The 23346-nt window shown below is 37.7% G+C and overlaps 1 protein-coding gene across 4 annotated transcripts in view; it reads right to left on the bottom strand.

The window, feature by feature from the left end:
- Nucleotides 1–6885: 6885 nt before the first annotated feature.
- The window catches only part of PCDH17 (protocadherin 17), a 138150-nt gene continuing 121689 nt past the window's right edge, over nucleotides 6886–23346 (bottom strand). For all 4 annotated transcript variants that reach the window (XM_072135302.1, XM_072135303.1, XM_072135300.1 and 1 more), the window contains one exon: nucleotides 6886–10188. In XM_072135302.1, the coding sequence (XP_071991403.1) occupies nucleotides 9506–10188 (683 nt within the window). In that variant the 3' untranslated portion in view covers nucleotides 6886–9505. The remainder of the gene's footprint in view (nucleotides 10189–23346) is intronic.

Genomic DNA, 23346 nt, shown 5'->3' with positions numbered 1-23346 from the left:
ATGTTCCAGTCTGTGCAGTTTTCCAAAATAAATATGAACCTAGTGGAGGACATGCATTCTTATTCTTCGATTGCCTTGATCATTGTCATTGGCTCCACTGTAATTGGTTATTCTGTCATTTTTTCCATGCCCCTGGTAATAATTTTGGGACCCCATCAATACTTCCACACTTGTGCAATCTTGTGCAGTTCAAATAAATTAAAAAACTCATTTAGGGGAGTTAGATTGTGTTTTGCATCTTTAAGACCTGCTTTTGTGTGTTTAATTATGCATCAAAAATTCTGACACAAAAATGGTTGGAAAAAATAAGCCAGACAAAAGTACACGATAATCAACCAAGGCAAGACAGGAAAAGAAACCTCATTTTTTGAGCACAAAGATGTTGAAAATTAGTCAAAACTGGCACACAATGAAGATGCTATGAAGTATATGGCTAAAAACCGGCAGGTACAATGATAATAATTTCTTCCAAGAAAGTTCTGATGTTGAATTTACATTGGAAAATTGCTGTACCTTATTTTGTTCCCTATTGATCTGGATTTTTTCATGCAGGGCCCCAACAGCCCTCTTGACTTTTGTAAGGTGAGTCCTAATTAACCCTTTCATGATTGAACATGATTATTAGCTGACAGGCTAGGAAACAGGTTACATAAAATGAAGTTTGAATTATGAATTGAACTGGACAGTGCTTTGAACCCCAGCGTGACCCTTGTCTAATACTTAAGATGGCGGACAATAGTCAAGATGGCGTCCGAAACCAGTGCGATCTCCTTAACACTATATTAACTCTAGACCTCTAGGCCTTTTTTTCATAATATTTTAAACAGGATGAACTCCCAGTTGGCTGGTCATATCTTGTGCCAGTGATGGTATTGTCACAAGTCGCTGAATGGTTGTATAACTTAATAACTATTTTTCATTCCACTCAGTTGCTGGTTATACTAGTCTTCTGGCATTTGATGTTCCATTTATGCTTTTGCTACATTACTGACCCTTGATACAATTTTGAATAGCATCTATTGCTTGATTATTTAATGCCATCATCTTTGATTTGATCCCTCTTATTCTGCCTTCAGAGTGTGTCTGTCTATTATCTTTTATTTTTTTCCTATGTGTTCATTTGTCATGTCTCCTGAGCACATAAACAGAGTAGGGGCTGTCATACAGTTCTCTACTTTGAATAATCAATGCTCAGACATTTAGGCAGGGATAGGATCCAGTGGGTAGCACAGGGCTTGAACCTCTTTCACTTCTTTGACAGGTATTCAGCTGACCACTTCTAATGTAATATGAGGATCATGGTCACCAATTCTTTTGTCCTAAGAAATTATGACTTGAACTATATTAAAACATAAAGGTAGATTTCAGCACTGTACCCTGGTCCCATCATATTTCCTAGCACCAGGGAATAAATGGCTAAGAACATAAAATATTTGGTATTACATAATGTCTTGATATTGCTATTGCTCTAATGACTATATTCACAGACATTGGTCAGTATTCAACATGTATCATCAATATTATTTACCAGTAAGTATTTTTAAAGATAATTAATTGGCTAAATACCAACAGCTTATTATTTTTTTATCTTTTAAAATGATGTTGATCATTCCTGGATGGTATGTTATGGTAGATTTGTGTTGTTTCTCAATAAAATTGTCCCAAGAAGTTCATGCAAATGTATGAGATTCTTTAGGAGCAAATTCATCTTTGTGGGCTTTACTTTATATTAAAGGTGTATTCCATATTCAAATTGCTCAAAATATAAGCAAATATGTAATTAGTTATTATTTAAAATTTTACTTCCCTTAGAAGAGAATTTTGTTGACATACACTGTAATGAAGAATTAAAATGCTACTGGCCCTTTTATCAGTCCATTGATTTTGTCCCTGTGGAGGAGACACAGGACAGAAGAAGGCCGCTGGTCACATGTCCACATCGCATGTCCTGCACCTGCCTGGGTAGGTCATGTGATAATCACTATGTTAGGCAGTAGTCAGTTGCTTGTAGTGTATCCAGTATCACCAGTGTTGTGCTGAGACATCATCTCAGTGGGGTAATGTGCAGTTATGGTAATTACTATGGCATTACTATGGTAATGGTGCAAGTCCTTTAAATCATAACTGGGAGAAGAGCATGAGAGGAAAGAGCCGTTACTGAGAACTAAGGGATCATGTGAGTTGTAGTTGTAGATGGTGGCCATCTTGGAGATAATTCCAACCATAATTCCAACCATATAAAGCCCATAAAAATTTGGGAATCATAAAAGCAAACAATTTAAGCTCCATTGTGTGAGCCCTTTAAATGGTTACGCATTAATCTGCATGTTCATGCAAACCAAGTGAGGGATTTGTGTTGGCAGCTGGACAGAATGCCTAATCCAATGCTTGATGAATTGTGTCACAAATTTAAAAGGGTTTTCCCATTAAATAAATTTCTCAAATTTTTATCCCCTACTGATGTTTACACAATAAAGATAGTTTTTAGTTTTTGGTCCAATTTCTTCCTAAACAGGTCAGTGTAAGAATCCACTGTCATTGGGAAATTTCTAAGCGGACACTTCATGATTCTTCTGTACTGTGAGACGCTGTGTTCTGACAATGTGCTTATATTGTCATAGTACAGGGTTTATCTACACATTTATCTAGCTTCTGAACATTCTACTAGCACCTTACACATAGATGAGACAGATCAGAGATGATGTGCAGATAAAACACAACGACGAGATGAGTAAGTCTTTGCATGATGTTTACTGACAAGAAGTGCCTGTGCCTGAGCTGGTCATATAATATAGGGCAGTGATGGCGAACCTTTAAGAGACCGAGTGCCCAAACTGCAAACCAAAGGCGACGTTTCTAGTGCAAGGTGCCAAAACAGCAGTTTAGTCCAATAGCGCCACAATACCACTATACATGAGACAAATAACACTTTGACATCATGAGGCCACCATTACAACCACATAAATAGCATAAAGACCATTATCAGAGGTCGCACTAACATTTTTCCAGAAGGGTAATAATACTCCTCTCACCATTTTTGAGGAGTATTTTTACCCGAGGAGGAGTATGAAAATTTTGGTAATACGCCGCGCACACTACGCTCACACTGCACACACAGCACACACTCCACTCCACTCACACTGCGCACACTCCACTCACACTGCGCACACTCCACTCACACAGCGCACACTCCACTCCACTCCACTCACACTCCACTCTGCTCACACTGCGCACACTCCACTCCGCTCACACTCCACTCACACTGCGCACACTCCACTCACACAGCGCACACTCCACTCCACTCACACTCCACTCTGCTCACACTGCGCTCACTCCACTCCGCTCACACTCCACTCACACAGCGCACACTCCACTCCACTCCACTCCACTCACACTCCACTCACACTCTGCTCACACTGCGCACACTCCACTCCGCTCACACTCCACTCACACAGCGCACACTCCACTCCACTCATACTCCACTCACACTGCGCACACTCCACTACACTCACACAGCACACACTCCACTACACTCACACAGCACACACTCCACTCCACTACACTCACATAGCACACACTCCACTCCACTACTCTCACACAGCACACACTCCACACCACTACACTCACACAGCACACACTCCAATACACTCACACCAACATAGACAGACACACATAGAGGGCCGGCAGCGGGCACCGGGACCCCGCAGGCAGCGGGCACCGGGACCCCGCAGGCATCAGGACCCCGCGACTCTGGAGGCGAGGATGGAGTGACGTCGGAGCACAGGAGCAGGCAGGAGGCATGGGGCACCGGGACCCCGCAGGCATCAGGCACCGGGACCTCACAGGCATCGGGCACCGGGACCCTGCAGGCATCGGGCACCGGGACCCCGCAGGCAGCGGGCACCGGGACCCCGTAGGCATCAGGACCCCGCGACTCTGCAGGCAGCAGGGCGGGGACAAGCAGGCATCGGGACCCCACGACTCTGCAGGCAGCAGGGCGGGGACAAGAAGGCATCGGGACCCCGCGACTCTGCAGGCAGCAGGGTGGGCCAAGCGCGAACGAGCAGGCAGCGGGAGCCGGGGTTGAGCAGTCAACAGAGTGCTGGGACCCGGCAGGGGTAGGTATCATTGATGAGACTGGGGAGATGGTACGCGTGCCAGCAGAGAGGGCTCTGCGTGCCCTCTCTGGCACGCGTGCCATAGGTTCGCCATCACTGATATAGGGGAAAGAGGCAGGAGGCAGAGAGAACTGCAGTGTGCAGACATGAAAAGCTATTCATGAGAAGAATTTTTTATGGATGGATCCAGTGGCATCGAAAATTGTAAACGCCAGGACTGATACAGACAGGTTGGAATTAAATCTGTGAAATGCTGTGTTTTTTTTTTAATAACAGTGAATTAAATAATGTGTTATTTTGTTATCATGAGTACATTTAAGAAGCTTTTCTTCATGGGAATACCTTTTTAAATAATTTGGTATTATTTGCTATGGAACATAGCACATGGGACATTGGCAGTTACGTAAGTGTACACATTTGGTGTGAAACACAGCCTTAACCAGCCTTTAAAGTTACCTTTTTTATTCCAATAATTATACTGTATATGTGTATATGTTATTTTCTATAATTTATAAGCACCTTATAAATATGTCTTTCATTTTCAAATGTGTGCGCATATAAACTAATCACATACGTTCCTCTCAACAGGCTGATAAATAATAGAAACTGAGTAGGTTGATGCCACTGTAGAGGTTTTGCCATTTAGGGAATTTATGTTGAAAGCAGCAGGAAGAAGAAAAAGTTATTAATAGTTTAAGCACTTGCAAGCCGTGTTTAATAAAATATAAATATTGGAAGATCCCATCCATTTTGACGAATGAGCCCAAAAAACTTAAGTGATTATTTAAAAAAATATTTTTGGATAGAGAAATGTGGGACCGGCAATGGATAAATCAATCTCATTATCTTGTATATAGTAAATCATTAGAGATTCGCGAGCATACTCGTCCGATCTTAATGCTCGTTCGAGTATTAGCGTACTCAAAGTGGCTCGTTGCTCGGATGAGTATTTCACACGCTCGAGAGCTGCTCGAGTCAATGCAAATTGGCTTCTTATAAGTTAGCAGATGTATGGATGTGTATGTATGTTCTTCAGTGAACACAGGATCATTTAAGTGAAGAACACAGTGAAGAACACATTGCAGATGTTTCCGTACATCTGCTAACTTATCCAAAGACACGTGTGCCAAACTCTGTTCTTCACAATAGTATGTGAAAAACAATATGTAAGAAGAACACATTGCAGATGTATGGAAACATCTGCAATGTGTTCTTCACACATATTGTTCTTCACATACTATTGCGAAGAACACTGTTCTGCACTCGTGTCTTCTGATAAGTTAGCAGATGTACAGAAACATCTGCAATGTGTTCTTCAGTGAAGAACACATTGCAGATGTTTCCATACATCTGCTAACTTAACAGAAGACATTATTTCTCAATAAAATGACACAATGAAAAATGCTCGAGTCTCCCATTGACTTCAATGGGGCTCGTTATTCGAAAACGAGCACTCGAGCATCGGCAAAAGTTTGTTTCACTGAACGAGCACTCGAGCATTTTAGTGCTCGTTCACCTCTATAAATCATAGTTATATGATAATCAACTTTTATCTATGAGTGAGTGATGATGTATGATAAAAATCATTGTAAATGATAGTTTATTAGTCCTATACCAAGAATTTTATGTCTATGTTTTAAATATTAATATTAATAAGAAAAATATTAATAAGAAATCAGATGTACGTAGAGATTGGTGAAGTTGATTTAGGATGGGGCCAGATTTACTATAGCCTGCACCACTGCGTCCAGACATATATACTCTAAAGTCCTTCATCTAGAGGATATGCTTCATACAATGAGCTCACATTGGGAATTGAGTGTATATTGGTGTCTTTTTGTTTGTGTTTATTTATTTTGGTATATTTATTGGAATGAGCAATCCCTAAATCCCCTTATGAGCCTCAAAGTTGAAGGCAAATAGTATTGGGTATAGGGTAAAAGATGGCAACGTTTGTTCTAGCACTACTATTTGCAGCCACACCTTTGGATATATGTTTATTTGTAGACTAATACGCAGACCCCATACAAAATATCAGAATTTAAATTGCAAATATTAAAGGTTACGTTTTAGGGTTGTCACTCTCCGCTACTGTGATTTTTTGATGTTGACATGGTGACAGTCAATTTATTGGCTAACCGATGAGCTGACCCTCCATATCATTGAATTATTTATACATACTATATTAAGTGGCCATAACCTCTCAGTATATGGGGCATGTTGGACTCTGTGCACTTACCATTCTGCACTCCATAATATGGCCATTACCATTGTCAAAATGTTCTCCTGATTCCTATCCAATTTATTGGACATAAAGTATATGGTAATTATATTCTAATAGTAAATTAACTAACAAAATCTTACTATCCTTTCATTTAATTATTTAGGTATGTTTCTAGAACTTAATTGATTGGTCAGTTGTTTATAAACCCATGTAGATGTTGTACTCATTTGAAGCAAACCACAAACATTTTCCAAAATACCATTACATTTTAGTATCCAGTTAGATAAAATAGAAACATACAGTGTTAAAAAATACAAAGACGATTTGTAAACATGACATGGCCGTTCTTCGGGAGTCGGATGTCTCAGTGTGATTTGCTTGAAGTTCTCAACCCAAAGCCCAGAAGAGCCCAAAAGACACACAGTTTTGTGTAGGAAATCCATTGACTTGTATATTTTGTCAAATCGGCATATTAAGCAATAAAACATACTGTGACTTATTCCATTAAGTATTGTTGCCTACTGAAATAATTATGTAGAGGCGAAAAATGAATTTGATTTTACTATGGAATTTCAGCTATTAAGCAAAATCAAGCTTTACCCTCCTGCCGGATAGGAACATTGCAGAACACATAGACAACACATTTAGGTACATAAATTGTCCAAAATATGTAGAGCAATGCAGCATTTGTACACAGTCTGTTGTTTATGGTACTCTTCGTACCATGAAAATGAGATACAATTAACAATGTAATGCAGCCAGTAGGCAATTGACAATGAACCGCTGTCACAAGACATTTCCTGGAGGAATGAAAAGACATGGGATTCTCAACCACAGACCCACAAGAACATGTTCTGACTTTTAATTAGTACAAAGGAATGGTTTGACACAGAGTTATAATAATGCCAGTATTAAACCTGTCGGCGAGTTTATATGGTCACTAGAACACCATCTTGTTCAATCTGAATCCAAATTCACATTCTTTTTCCTAGCTCTGGAGAGAGATGTTTTATACATTGTACATAATCTACACAGGGAATAGTAATGTTTGAGCTCAGTATGTGTCTGTGCATATCGTATGTATAAAAATCTTGTATTTTTATGCCTTTGTATTTTTCTTTTATTTTATAAAGATGTATTAAAAAGACAAAGAAACATGCACTTATTAAAATTATACCTTTTAGAAATGTCTCTGGACACAAGAATATGATTTTACATATATATTTATAAATACATCTTAGTTGTAATGGCACATATTTGCTAAGTGGAGCTTTTCCGTAAGACTTCTCATGACAGCTTAGGCCTTTCTGAGTTGCCTCTTGGAATTTACGCTGCTTAGTAAACATGACATATTAGGGCTTATTTAACTGGGACTTTGGTGGAGAACTTGAATAAAACGGTTATGTGTTTACTTGATAGCACTTAATCCCAAGACTAAGTCAAGTCTGCACCAAAGACACCTGGAATGGGTGGTTGTGGATAAGAAAGGTTGGTTTTTTCCATAAAAAGAGAAATCTTGGCTTCTTTGTTACATCGAGTACTTTAATTCCATGGATCTAATATGTAATACTAGTCACAGCCCGCAGACACAGGTGACAATTATTTCTGGAAAAAAAGTAGACCCTTTTATCTTGATCTTATTAAACCCCATGATAAATAAGCCTCTAGATGTTTTCAGTTGTGTTTTAATACATTGCAATAAAGATTTTTATTTTATCTTTAGTTTTATTAATATAATTGAAAATTGGTGCTATTGATATGATCCAAAATTGGTGGCGGAACGGGAGGAAAAAAAATATGTTGCTAAGGCTTTATATGTTTTGTTCTTTTTTTTTGGTTTCCTCATAAGGGCTTACATGTAAACTTTCACAATGGCATGGTTGAAGAACATGTTAGTTTCTTGCTCACCTTGCTCTGACAGTCCACTTGAACACATTTTGAACAGATTATGTACTACTGTAGTTTTAAGACCATACATGTAACAAGAGACTTAGCTCTGAGGCGCTGCTTCCCATACTCCACAGGGGAAGAGGAAACAGGAAAACAAAAACTCATAGAGTTCGACAGCTACCGAGGCAACACTTGCCATTTACAATATAAGCCCAAATATTTTTTCTTGTTTTTTCTTTTTTTGCAACACAACTATATATTAATTTAATAAAATACACAATATAGCTCTTATACACTCAACGATTTGGCTCATATGCACTAAAATTGCAAAGAAATCATAAAAAATATGCCATTTTGATGTAAACACATTTAAATCTTCTTACATTTGCACATTTAAATGGTGATGTGATATCTGCTTCAATGAATAGGACATTTACTTTCCTGAGCAAATTTTAGTGTCCACAAATTAATATAAAACATTTTAAATGATGTTTCTATTTGAGCATTTTACCTTTAAATGGTAAAAAATATTTTTTTCTTTTTAAGATCCACATTAATCGAAGTTGAAAAACATAATTCTCTCTCTATATAAATATTCAGTTGTGAATATAATGTCTATTTTTGTAGGACACTAAAATTCTTAATTTCAACACTTTTCAGTTTACATAAAGTGAATTAGCTTATGCTAGTGCAGGACACAATAAATTGACTATATAATTTTTATATATTACTATGTGTGGCATGGAAATGAATACATGACACGGACATGTTGTACTGAAATGTTTTGGAATGTTGTTCATTTATATAGAAATGTTTACCACAAATGGGTGTCGATGTTTGGTGCAGCTAGGACTACAGCGAAATTAGTTAGGACTTTAATTAGAAGCTAGTGATGCTTGTTTAAAATCCACACATAAATTAGTCAACCCTGTTAATCAATGGGTTTTTCCTCAGCAAATGAAAAGTCACATCAACTACATTAGGAAGTTGCACAACTTCACGAGTAGTTCAGAGTTCTGTTCCCTTATACAACAGATTGTCAATAATCACTACAACATATTTCTCTTGCGTCCAATAGAATTTTTGTTTTTTCAAAATAAAGCCAGTGTAATCTGAATAACAGAAAAAAAACAGTACAAGATTTTGGGGGCACTTTGAACGTTCACTTAGAGCCACAGAGCAGCATCCATCTCCAATCTCGCCTGCAAATGTGCTGTTCCAAGGGACACTGTTTTTACTTGACAAGGCAAACCAAACGGCCTCTCCATCCTGCTCACTTTCTTACAGCCACTGGTTCACTTCCTCGACAGTCTTGTAAAAGCTTATCAATTTCTCTCACAACTTCCTCGGCATCTACAGATTCTCGGCCCAAATCACGATTTGAATGCTCCAGATGGTCTAAGACAGCGTCCATTTCACTTGAGTCTCGGCTCACTCTGGAGTGCACATCGGCAAACACGTGAGCCATGGGGTCTGATGCAATATACTGAGGGTCCTTTGTCTGTTTACTAGGTGATATGTACTGACTATCAGAAGACAGGTATTGATTGGTTGTTTCTGCCAAGACTCCTGATTTTATTTCACAGCCATTCAATGGTCCCTTAGTTGAGGCACAAGGCTCAATGCATGTCTTGGTTGGGCTGCTAGATGCAGAAGGAACCTCTTGCAGAAGAGGACTCAGGGCACGCTTGGCTTTTAAATATGGTTTTACATTGGCAATGAGAATGGTGTGCTCTCTTTTGTCTTTTCCAAATGTACAAAAGGTCTTTTTCCCAGTAGGGTTTACAGTTTCATAAGTCTCAGTCTCAACGTGAGCTTCAACAGTTGGAACAAAGAGATTTGTGCGATAATCTGCATTTTCCACCTGGTTTGCCGTGGGAAATTGTGGCATCCAACACCTGTCAGAATGACCAAGTACTCTGCATTCATCTGTGCAATTTACACACTCCTCTTGCTCTGCAAAACAAGATAAAATAGGTGATGTTAATATACCAAATAATGCTTCTACATTAGAGAAAAGCGTGATGCAAAACACATTTCAGAATTTTTTTTCTAGAAATATATAAACAATATTAAAGCAAATAATATACAACATTTATAATTCATTCTAATCATGGTTACATCATATGCACAAAAGTATAGGGCACTTAAGCGTTTATACCTGCATGTTGTAAATGTACAATAGTTTTTGTTTTGTTATTGTGATATTTTGTACACAAGTTTATCCTGGTTTTCTTAAAGTTTTCTAGAGAAGACAACAAAACAAATGCCATGTCTATATAAAAAAAATGGATGAGGATACAAAATGGAAATTCTACCTAAAGCCTTTAGTGATTATACATTGATGGTTGTTAGGGTTTTTTCATACTGCATAGAAGAATATATTATTCTTGATTTCCAAGGGCATTTTTAGTATATGTGTCTATTCAAATTTTTTTTCCAACGGATCAGGGGTTCATTGAAAAATATTTGGATCACATTTCTTCATATTTGCGGACTACACACTCTGTTAAAAGACAATGGGGGTCGATTACTAAGGGCCTGAATTGCGTTTTTACGTTGCGTTACCCGAATTTTTCCGTTTGGCGCAAATTTTCCCTGAATTGCCCCGGGTTTTTGGCGTACACGATCAGATTGTGGCACATCGGCACCGGCATGCAAGTGACGGAAATTGGGGGGCGTGGCCTAACGAAAACCCGACGGATTCTGAGAAATTGCCGCATTTAAAAAGAAAAAAAAGTATTGCTTGACACACGCTTACCTTCACTCGGCCCGGCTTGGTGAAGTTCAGTGCATTCCGATGAACTTCAGCGCAGTAGGAGGAACTACCTTAGTGAATCGCCGGAAGACCCAAATCCTCTGCACAGAACGTGTCGCTGGATCGCGACAAGACCGTGTAAGTAAATTTGCCCCAATGGGGCACATTTACAAAGAATAGTGCTAACTGCAGTTTTATTGTGTATAGTGCAGAATGCACCAGATTCAGGATTTCTGTTGCGTGGTTTTCATGAATCTGGCACTCCCCGCACTGCTCCAACAGAGTGCAACACTTTTTTTTTTGTGCCCCTTTGACATAGGGCATGCAACGTAATACTGTCGGACTTTGCATGTTAAATCTAGTGCACGGTCGGACTGAGCACCGAAACGGGCCCTAATTTGTGTTGCAATGAGACTAGTGCTGCACACATTTGTGATGCACACACTTCTTTAATATCTGTGCAAGCAGTTTGCTCTAGGAAGACAGAAAACTGGGGCATGGCTGTTAGTAAATGTGTGGATCCAATCAGTTTTTTCTACTGATGATGCTGGGGAACCAGCAGTGGTGCCTTCCAATTAGAAAAAAAAAACCACTCAATAGATGCCTTATGTAAGTAAAAAGAAATGGATGCTAATACAAACTGACACAAAATGGTCCAAAATGGATGTATTTTGCAATGGACCCACCTGTGTTAACAACCACTTTGACTGTGCATTAAATTTAAGTAAATTTAAGTAGCATATGTAATATATGAGATGCTGCAGGGAACCAAATGCTCCATAATATATTGCAAAAATGTTGTGGAGATGCTGAAGATTTTGCATTGAAAAGAATGAGATTCGCCCTACAGGTCACTTTCTGTTTCATATTTGGCTGTGCAGAAAAGCGTAACTGTTAAATACTCATACATAGTTTTTTTTATGTGTTTCTATTCTATGGCATTAAATCTTTCATGTTTCTGTAATGTGTGAACATGTCTTAATGTTCCTTTAACTATATTATGACTTTTTTATATGCTGCATTTAGTATAGAAAACTATTAGTTCGCTTTGTTTTCTGTTATTTGCCAGACTGAGTTTTATTCTTTTTATGTTCTGAATAAAATAAATAAATCTAAAAGAACTAATAAACGTAGAAGTGAATAAATGATAGCTCATGACTTCGGCTTTATACGCCATCAGAGTGTCGCTGAATTCTATCCTCCAATGCATTAAAGTAAAATAGATGAACAGTATGCTACGGTCTGTATTCTTCAGCTAGGAGTGAATAATTGATATGCTTTGCTGTACCGCAGTCCTCCTTGTTAACATTTTTTACATTTTAAATTACGTTGAACACAATATGCCCTCACCATTTATGTTTCACAGTAAAATAAATAGCTGCAGTTAGCTTTTGTTAAAGTACTTAGGGAATATCTAAAATTCACTTCATTATATATAAGTAGTAATCATTCCAAGACAGGCATGATGATATTCCTACGCTTACTTGAACACATTTCATAACATACTGAATGACAATAGTAAAAGGGTCTCCAAACCTAGCTCGTGCCATTTTATAAATGAATATTGCAAAGTTTTAAAGCACCACCTTCACAGAATTTAGACAAACAGCAAAAGATTTCTCAGTGTTAGGCTGGCCCATATGAATGTGCTTGGGAGCAATGTGCTGGTGTGCCATGGATCAACCACAGTGCAGTGGATGATAGTGAATAGTGATGAGTGGACCAATTAAAATTCAAACCCAGCCCTCCCCCCACACCAGTGACCCCTGCAATCTGTGCCAGCCATGTGCCGCCACCAAGCTAAACTACAATGGCAACTTTGTTATCAGGATTGAAAGAGAACGCCGTGATCAATGAATCCACCAGGGGACACAAACCCCCAAATCTACAGCAGAATATATACATATGGTGGTTTTAAGATTATTAAATAATCTGAAATGTATTTTATTTTTTTTTAAATCTCATCGACTTAAATAATATGTGACACAGAATGGGGCAGATTTGCTTAACCGGTCCTGTCGCGATTCCGCGGTACATTGTCTGACGAGGATTTGGGTCTGCTGCGATTCACTAAGATTGTGCACCCAAGTTCATGCAGGTGTCGCTGCTGCGCCGAGGTCCACCGGAGTTCACCTTCTTCTTCCTGGTGCAAGTAAGTGCTTGATCTTGCGACACAATTCGTTTTTTAAATTCCGCTGTTTTTCACGTGCAAGCCAACGCCAATGCGCCACAATCCGATTGCGTGCGCCAAAAACCCGGAGCAATATGGCGCAAAACGGAAATATTCGGGAAAGCCGACGAAAGTGCAGCGTTCGGACTCTTAGTAAATGAGCACCAATATGTCAACCAACACTTAAGCTTGGGAAGATCTCATGCATGGAATTGGTGGAAAAATGAACTTCTGATTACAATTGCTTTGAATTATATAATAAATGACAGCAGCTTTGAAAACTATATAAAATGATAACATTTCCAGCATGCCAATTTTCTGCAGCAGATTCTCAGCAGATATCTATGGGAATGAAAATATCCAATGACTCTCTTCATCTGTGTGCATCGACCCATATGTTCCATGAAAACCAAACTTATGTTCTTGTCCAACTCCCTCTGGAGGGACTGGGTCCATTTTAAGGTCATCTAAATGTAGTCACAGATTAGTTAAATATTTTTTTCCTCAAGGCTCAATATGAAATAATTGTGAAATGAACTATGATTGCCATAATAACCAACTGGACTATAGCTTTCCAATGTCAGGGAAACTTTGTTTACTATGGTTAACAAGGCCACATTTTCTGTAAGACAATTTTGATCCATGAGATCCATTATATCCTCATTAAAACCTGTGTCCAGATCTATTCGAAATGTACTGAAAAGCAGAACACTTAAATCTTTAGAATAGTCATTTATCTCACACCACTCTACTGTCCAATTTAGTGAATATGTTTTACATTTGTCAACATGGTGTAAGGAATTTCTTATAAGTATGACTTATTACAGATTCACAAAGAACAAAAAATAGAATTTTTGGCTTGTTTTTCTTTATTATTATTATGATTATATTTATATTAGTTTGATATTAGCATGTGAGAATTTTGGTGCATTATTCACCAGCATTGGATGTTGAAACTTTTAAAGGATACCATACATCACAGCGGTAGCACACATGTGTAGGTCATACTCTCCTACATTAATAAATACAAATTGTCAATAGAATAGAAAACAAATTCCATTTCACCACTCAATCTCACCCGTGAGTTTTTTGTATGTAAAAAATATGTTTCATGCATCAAAGAGTGGTTTGGGGGCCTACTCGCATAAAACATACCTTTTTTTCCTGTAGATATTCAAGTAGATGCTTTGAAAGTGTTTCTAGTACCATTATGAACATTTATGCTTTAGTCACATTATATGGGATATGTTTTTGATCTACAGGGGTACAGCTACTGGGATCTTTAGTGATCATGATAACAGCAGCTATGAGTGAACCAGGGACACCTATCTCCCACAGCCATTAAAGATTGTGATATGCTATTAGCGGACCCACTCAGGTTTGGGTATGGTGGAACCTAAAAGAAATGTTTGATGTGGGTATCCAAACCCCCACCAATAACACCTACTATCGGCTAGTGTCAATGGTGTATTTAAAGGGTTAACACCACCATTTTGTAGCATCACCCATCACTGGTGTTACTGACAGGGGTCCACTGGAGCACTGAACCCGAACTGGACTTCTGTCTAATGTGAGAGTTCAGAGTCCGTTCAACTATTCACTGCTCTATTTATATGGGAATAATGCATAACTTAACATATATATTTTTTATTTTCTTACATTCCTCTTATGTTTTTTCTGCTGCACATCTCTGCACATCATAATAAAAAGGACATACATATACTCATACTGTATATACTCGTGTATAAGCCGAGTTTTCCAGCACAAAAAATGTGCTGAAAAACCTCACCTTGGCTTATACACAAGTGAATTAAACAAAAATAAACTTACATATGCACCCTCCGGAGTCCCCGATGCTCGGCGTGGCTCCTATTCTTTCTTCTCCTTGCTATATTAGCCGGCAGAGATGTGTCCACATGGATGTGTCTCTGTCGGTAATACAGCAGGGAGAAGAAAGAAGAGGTCCAAAACATCGGGGAGCTGCACCGGACCACCCAAACGTAAGTATGTAAGTTTGGGGACTGGCTGGCTATATACTACTGGGGGCTGGCTATATACTACTGGAGGCTGGCTGGCTATATACTACTGGGGGCTTGGAGGCTATGTACTACTGGGGGCTGGCTATATACTACTGGGGGCTGGCTATATACTACTGGGGGCTGGCTATTTTTGATGGTAAAATTAGGGGTCTCGGCTTATACTCGGGTCGGCTTACAGTTGAGTATATATGGTACTTGATTATACTTCAAAATAAATGCTTGTTATGTGACTGTACTCTTTTATTTCCATTTATTTTTTTATTTCTTTTTATGTGGATTTAGTAAAGATTTTTTAATTTAGATTGGATGAAAAATGAAACACTTCTGCCACAGTGATGGGTTGCATCACATGTTTTCTCTATTTATGCTCATTTGTCTGTTACTTGATAGGAAACATTCTAAAGGAAATCATTGTAGTATAGTAACTCCATGGGAACACAAAACTATGAAAGTATAATGGGATTTATGCATAACAAACATGCAGGTTATCACTAGGTCACAGATGGCAGCAAAACTTGAAAATGAAAATGACACGTTAAGCATTACTGAATCATATTACAGCTCCTGTCTACTTTGTTATTCCATCACAAATAACAGAACACACTCTAAATTTATAGAGGGCACATTTCATTAGTATAGAGATGTACAGTGTCGCTGGGGAACGCCTCACGCCCGACCTTATCATGCATATGCTGTCACCTTTTAACCACTAATTCAAATAACCTAGTGGCTGAAATAAGAAGAAGGAGCGAAAAAAAATATTTACTCTGAAAATTCGAGAATAACGAGGGTAATGTTGTTAATGAGCACAAATAAAGGTAATCTTATTATTGTTTGTTTTCTATATCTTATTTGTTACTATTAACTTGCAGTAGTAGTACTTTATACCAAGCTCCAGGCTTCTCTGCAGTCTTTTTCACCTAGGACCCTGTAAATAAGATGGCGGCTGATGGCTGGCTCAAGCAGCAACATCGTTGTTTAGTAAATTATTTATTAAATTATTTTATATTGTTCCCTTATAAAGAATGGCTGGACCATTATACAACCTCTTGTGTCACCCCCTCATCCTCATAGTCTGTAAGCTCTTGTGAGCAGGGCCCTCACTCCTATTGTTCTATATGACTGTTTGTTCTTTGTAATGTAATATAGTTGTATATGTCCCCTATGATTTGTAAAGCGCTACGTAATTTGATGGCGCTATATAAATAAAGATTATTATTATTATTATTATTTATGACTTTGGATAAGGAAAGGGATTCTAAAATTGATACTTTGCTTTCCAGCTAACAACCAAGTTATCAAAAAGTCAGAAAAACCACTATGACATACCAAATAATGTATATATGTATATGGTGTAATAAAGCCTACTACTTTATACTACTATATATAATATACAATATATAATAACTTTATACTACTATATTTATTAATAATACAACAGTTGTATCTTTGGAATCCTGCAGTACACTAAGAAAACATATAACTAGAGGCCACCTGCTTCATAAGTCCCTAAACACATTAGCGTATATTTTAGGATATTTTCCTGTTGTACTGTATACAGCAAGCATACTATACATTGAGCTTCAGTCAGTGTGATTGCTCTGCTTTCCAATCAGTAATTTCCTCCTGCCACCAGACTGTACAGTTCTGTGACAAATACTGTATTTATTATCTACTACAGTCAAGAAACAGAACTGGCTAAAATTCTCTTTTGCTTGTCACACATAGTGTGTTTTGCCAGACAAATATTCAAGCAAATAAACATTTGAATATAAGACAGTAGAAAGGAAAATCCAGACAAGAGCTTTATGGCCTGGAATCATTTTACACGAATGGAAATGAAGTTTGAAAATCTGATAGCTGCTGCTGAAAATACAGTAAAATCAGGAACATAAAAATCTCAACACAATTTGGCTGTTTTCTAGACATGCTGTACAGGCAGTCCCCGGGTTACATACAAGATAGGGTCTGGAGGTTTGTTCTTAAGTTGAATTTGTATGTAAGTCAAAACTGTATATTTTATAATGGAAGTTCTAGACAATTTTTTTTCTTTTGCCCCAGTGACAATTGGAGTTAAAAAATTTTTAATGTAATTGGACCAAGAATTATCAATAAAGCTTCATTACAGACATCTTACAGCTGATCATTGCAGTCTGGGACTATAGTAAAGCATCCAGAGAGCTTCACCAGAGGTCACAGGGGGCAGAGGGGTCCGTCTGTAACTATGGGTTGTCTGTAAGTCGGGTGTCCTTAAGTAGGGGACCACCTGTATATGGATTGCCTTAGGTGGCATTTTTCCATTTACTCTTATACATTTTTTTGGTTTAAGTTCACTACGACCACAATAATGAATCCCATCTCTTTGAAAAGAATGTCATATGTAATATGCAAAGAATGTCATGTGTCAATGCACAAGCCACATAGGCATGAAGTAGAAGTCCTGGCCTCAGTTAAAGCGGGTATTCTCACCAGGCATTCCCATTTAATTTAATTTATCTGCCACATATATACATTTTATCAATTATATGTTTTCAATAGCAAAAATGTATCTGTATAAAGATGATTTCCCCAAAATGTATTCATATGGCCCCTTAAAAATAGCTGTCCTTGGATATGACCACTGCTGTGGGAGTAATTATGCAAATAAACAAATTGGTTTTGCAAATAAAATGCTCAGAAATTACTGCATGTCCCACAGCCATTCTCTTGTAATGAACGCTGAATCCAGGTGGTTGAGCGCCTTAAATATGTATACCTGACCACTGCTGGAAGAGGGTGGTAGTGGCCATATCCAAGGAAAACTATTTAATTTTTACAGGACAACATGGCTACATTTATGGAAAATTATCTTCACACAGATGCATTTTTTTCAATAACATCCATTTAAAAAAATGTATATATGTGGTAGAGAAATTAAAGAGGACCTGTCACCCATAATAAGGCACTAAAGTAAGCAGTTCCTAGCACTACCTCAGATGTAGAACTATTACACTACTACCTTTAAAGGAACCATCTGATAAAGCTAGCAGACACTGCTGTGTTATACAATAGGAACACTGGACCAAGCTCACAGCAGTCCTGCATATTCATAAGGAGGAAGTCTAACACATGTCTGCACATGTATTATACAATTTCAACAAGCCTTTAGGAAAACGGTAGAGTATGTAATTTATTATAGATTAATGTGGTTCTATAGCACTACAATACTGATCAGTACTAAATCCATGTTTAGAAGTCTTTCCCCTTAGACTTATTAAACATTAACTATAGGGCCAGGGAGTAGTATAGATATATTATTTTAACATTTCATCCAGTCTTTTTCAGTAATCTCTTCTAAATGTTGACAACATCACAGTTAACCATCTATCCAGGGACTATAAATAGTTTTACACAAGTGATTAAAATAACATAAAATATTTTCTACCATGGCTGCAATAAATAAAATCTATATTGAAAGTATCTCTCTAAATACCTCAATAGGGTTTGATTTTTCAAATAAGATCTACTTAGTTATTTTTATTGTCTTTCTTCAAAGGTGGAACAGAATAACCAATTGCAATGAGTTGGTGTCAGAGTTTGTAACCCACACCCAGGGCTTGAGACTGTAATTGACAGCATGCAAAGTAGATACCCTTGGCTGAGCTGGGTGTTTTATCTTGGCGTTTAGAGGGTTTGTCAGGTATGGGTTGAATCACGGATGGCCAATCAGCAACTATAGCAGGGTCAAGGAACTTCACAAATATCTGCTCCTCCAATCATTAGGTGCTGGATAAAATGGTCTTCTTGTCCTTGTTGTTGATCTTATGCTATTGCTATATTTTTGGCTATTCTGACCCTTCCTTTTGACGGCTCTTTGCCTCAAGATCCTGTACCTTTCCACCATCTTGGTTTTGACCTGGCTACCTGACTTCACTTTTGTTTATCTACATGTTTGTTTGTCTGTATCCTCTGTTTATTTCTCATCAGTTCTGAGCATTAGCGTTTTAGTGCACAACCTGGAAAACAGGCAAAAAAAGTGGTACTAGGTAGTAGGCCTGCACCCCTTCCTGTGTCTTGAGAGTAGGTAAATTCAAAGTAATTATTCATTAAATTGTAAATTGTTCGGAGTCTAAGACCCCAAACAAAAGGGATTATGACACAATTTAAATAGTAGGGACAGTCCATGCTGTTTATTGGTTCCACTGCACTTTAACAACTGAACCTGCCTTTAGTCAGTAGCTGCAATAGAGCTGCAGGGCCACAATAGTACATGTAAAGCTATTTGCTTTTAACCCCTTACCAACATGTGATGTAGCTATATGTCACATGTCAGCTGCGGATGTATAGAGAGGTCTCATGGGCTGCACCCTCTCCATACAAGGAGGGTGCGGATAGAAACGCAAAATCTATAAGGTCCTTGTCGTTCTTGTGTTAATCAATACACACTCTGTTATCCTAAGGACAGAGCATGGTCTTACATGACTCTTTTAAGATAAAATAATCTTTAAAAAAAATGGATCTGTGTATTTTTTTTTAAAAAAAAGAGAAAAATTAGATTTAACAGTAAATGCAATATTTTTAAAGTAACACACAACAACCTGTACAAAGCAATGAAACATACAAAATGAATCTAATCCAACTAAAATGAACATGCTATACATGCAAAGGATAATAAAGTACATGTTTTTCTCCATCTGTTGCCAAACTACAACTCTCAGCATGCTCCGAGTGCCATATTTCCTAAACAGCTGGAGAGCCTCACTTATCAAGCTCTTTACATTATGGAATTGCTTGTGCTATGTTAATCTTGTATAGGCTTATAACATTACTTTCAGGATAAGATATTATATAGGCTGTTACAAGATATACTGTATGCTGCATATAAACAATTGGAATCCGAGCATATGTTGCTGCTACATCTATGTGTAAATGCTTCCTTAAACATCTGCCTACATACTTCCCTTCTATCTTGAAAATATGTTTTATGATTTCTAAACAATAGCATAAAAATAACTTGGTAGAGATGACACTGTCCAACTTCAAACAATACAACGCACCAGCTGTGGTCTCTGAAACATCCGATTCTACAAAGCACCTAGAGCCATTCAAGGGGATAATAGCTCCAACATCAGCATACAGTGCATAGCACAAAGCCACAGATGGTATTTATAGAGAAAGCGGAAAAGTTTCTCCAAATAATATTTTTTATGTATTCAAACAATGTAAAGAGGTTTAATTGGGTTTTGATGACTTTGGGAAGTGTATTCTTCTAAACAGATTTTTTTTCTCCATTTTGCCCTATTTCTTCTTACAGATTGTAAACAATATAGTGACTTTAGTTACAATACAGTAGGATGCAATTCTCCAGAGCTAAAATTGCAGCAACAATTGGTTTAGCCAGATGGTAACACTGATAGAGCCATTATATTATTCTGCGCCTCACAAACTGGGGAAGTCACAATTTTCAAAATGAATTACTATACTGTACATGTACAGCGTCTCCTTCCAGTTACAAGCTAAGTAAGTTAATTTGCACACTGAATACATTATAGCATAGTGACGGCAGTTATGTTATGGAATAATAGCTTGAACCTTTATGTATAACAGTTATACAACATGCTGTTCACTAGTACATAGCTAGCCAGTCCCCTGCCCCCCATATATAGCTAGCCAGACCCCTTCCCCCATTCTTTAGCTAGCCAGCTCATGACCCCAGTATATAGAACATCAATCCGCAGTATATAGCAAGTCCTTGCCCCCAGTATAAAGCCAACAGGATATAGCCAGCCAGCTCCCAGTATATAGCCAGCCCCCAGTATATATCCAAACAGCCAGCTCTCAGTATATAGCCAGCTAGCCTCTGCCCTACTATATAACCAGCCAGCCACCAGTTTAGATAGCCAACCCAGAGTATATACACAGCACATGGACCTGCCACTGTTGGTAAGTAAGAAGAGGTGAATATTGACTAGTTTTTTTATTTTTTACTCAAGTTTGGTTATTTTGTGCTGAAAAACACAAAAAAACATTAGTGCTTAATTTATCCCCCCCCCCTTCCCCAATGTAAAAAGCTTTATAAAGCTTGACTGGTGCCATTCTGAGACTGATGTCATATCTTAAAGAAGGATGAGGAGAAACTAGTCCAGGAATAGCCCCTTTTTGGATGGTTTGGGAAGAAAAAAACAAAAAACTTTGTGAATGTGCTATACTTTCTACATTTAGATGGTACACATTTATACAGACATATAATATTGGATCATCACTGACTGCTGGTTTCCTTAAGTACTACTAAACAGAAGTAAAAGAATCAAAGGAGCTCAGTTTCACTAAGAGCATAAACGATAAAAAGAAAAATGCTATTAAACATTAAAAGAAAAGTAAGGGGTTATGAAAATCATGAATCAATAGAAGACAAATCTACACTCTGGGTACGAGCTGGGAGAAGGTAATAGCAGGATGTACACTATTAGTTTTTATGGCACCTGCAGTATCTTTTGCTAGTAAACACATACAGTAGATTCATAACCACAAAGAAGTTTTTAATTTCCCGTTTCCCATTAGCTATTGGTAGGCAGAGCTTCTAATTGCCTTGTACTGTTTCATGTAATGCGAAAGAAAATACTTTAATTAGGTGTTAATAATCTTTGTGCATAAAACTGATACAACATTGAAAACATAGTTATCTAAATCAAATTAAAATATGTCATAAAATTAAGATATAAATAGCAAACAAAAGAAAAGTAGTGGTTTGACATGTTCATCATAAAAGCACACAAAATGCAATTTTATTGCAGGTACCTACAGCGTCAATCCTTAATTCTTTTTAATAACTATTAAATACATACATTTATGCGTACTTGCTCCGACACTATGTTTATGTGCACTTGTTTGATACTGGAGCAAGATTGTTATGTCTTATTGCTAATTACTGCTTCAAATCTGCTTGATTTACACATTTTTATCCACAACTTATCCATGTTGGCCTATAAATTATTTAAAAAAGTCTAGCCTAAATGTGGGCATGTATTATTATTGAAGGTCAAAAGGTTGCAGAGGCAACTTGAGTGTGGCATTTTTCAGTGGCCCAACTAGTTTACTAGTAACTGTTTATTCAGAGCAAATCTTGGATTAAGGAAGATATTTGTTTAGTTATGCCCATCTTAACGTAAGTTGATTAAGGCAATATACATATTTGGAAACATTTCAAAATACTAATGGGCTTCATTGGAGGATACATTGGACCTCTAGTTGGTGGGCGTTGGCAATGAGAGAAAATCTGTTAATCTGGTAGGATTTCTTAAATGCCTTTGAGGGGGTAGAACATTAATAATAAAGCTAATTTGCAGAAACCTTAGATATATCTTACAATTGATCATTGCAGCCTTGGGTTAAAGTTCAGTGATTTACCATCATCCAGAGCTTCACCAGAGGTCACAATGGGCACAGAGGTCCATTTGTAACTGGGAGTCTATACTGCCGGTATATGTCATCTTCAACACAACATGCTATAATGCATTGTTACGGTCACAGGGTGACTTTAATTCTTTTTCAGAGGCCCCTGTATGGCCCGGCCTGCCTTTACTGGATGACTATAAATGCAAGACCTTAAGTATGGTAAAAACCTGGCTCCTAAGCATCAAGAAAATATTATATTTCTATCCAACTGACGAATACCAGTATCCATTTATGATAGGAAGAAAGCCCATGGAGGCTAAATGCAACATTCCCATTTAACAGTAGAGACTATGTAGAGTGATTTATCCCCTACATCTTTTTATGTGCATCTGCTATTTTGCAGAAATGTTTACCATTGTAATGCAGGGCACAACACCAGAAACGTGTGGGTTAGTCACTACTGGCAGGAGGAAATGCAAGCTATTTTTTCGAGGCCAAATCAATATGCTAACCTTCACATTAATGTATCATTTTGAATTGCAACAAATAAATTTGCCAAAATGATAGACAGCCATCTGAAGTCAAGGTTATTATATACAACCTTTTTTCACAGTAGCATGAATTCAAGCAGCCGGTAACTCTACACTGAAAAATTATTTGGCAGATGGGTCTGGATAATGGACAAGGCTTTCTTTCATAATGAGCGCACTTATGGCTAAATGCATTACAAATAAAATTAGAGGGATATATCTAATTTATCAACCGCACATGAT

Source organism: Engystomops pustulosus, chromosome 2, assembly GCF_040894005.1.
Source record: "Engystomops pustulosus chromosome 2, aEngPut4.maternal, whole genome shotgun sequence".
Classification (NCBI taxonomy): Eukaryota; Metazoa; Chordata; class Amphibia; order Anura; family Leptodactylidae; genus Engystomops; species Engystomops pustulosus.
Note: the sequence above shows the minus strand (reverse complement) of the source record. Positions and strands in the feature narration are given on the sequence as shown.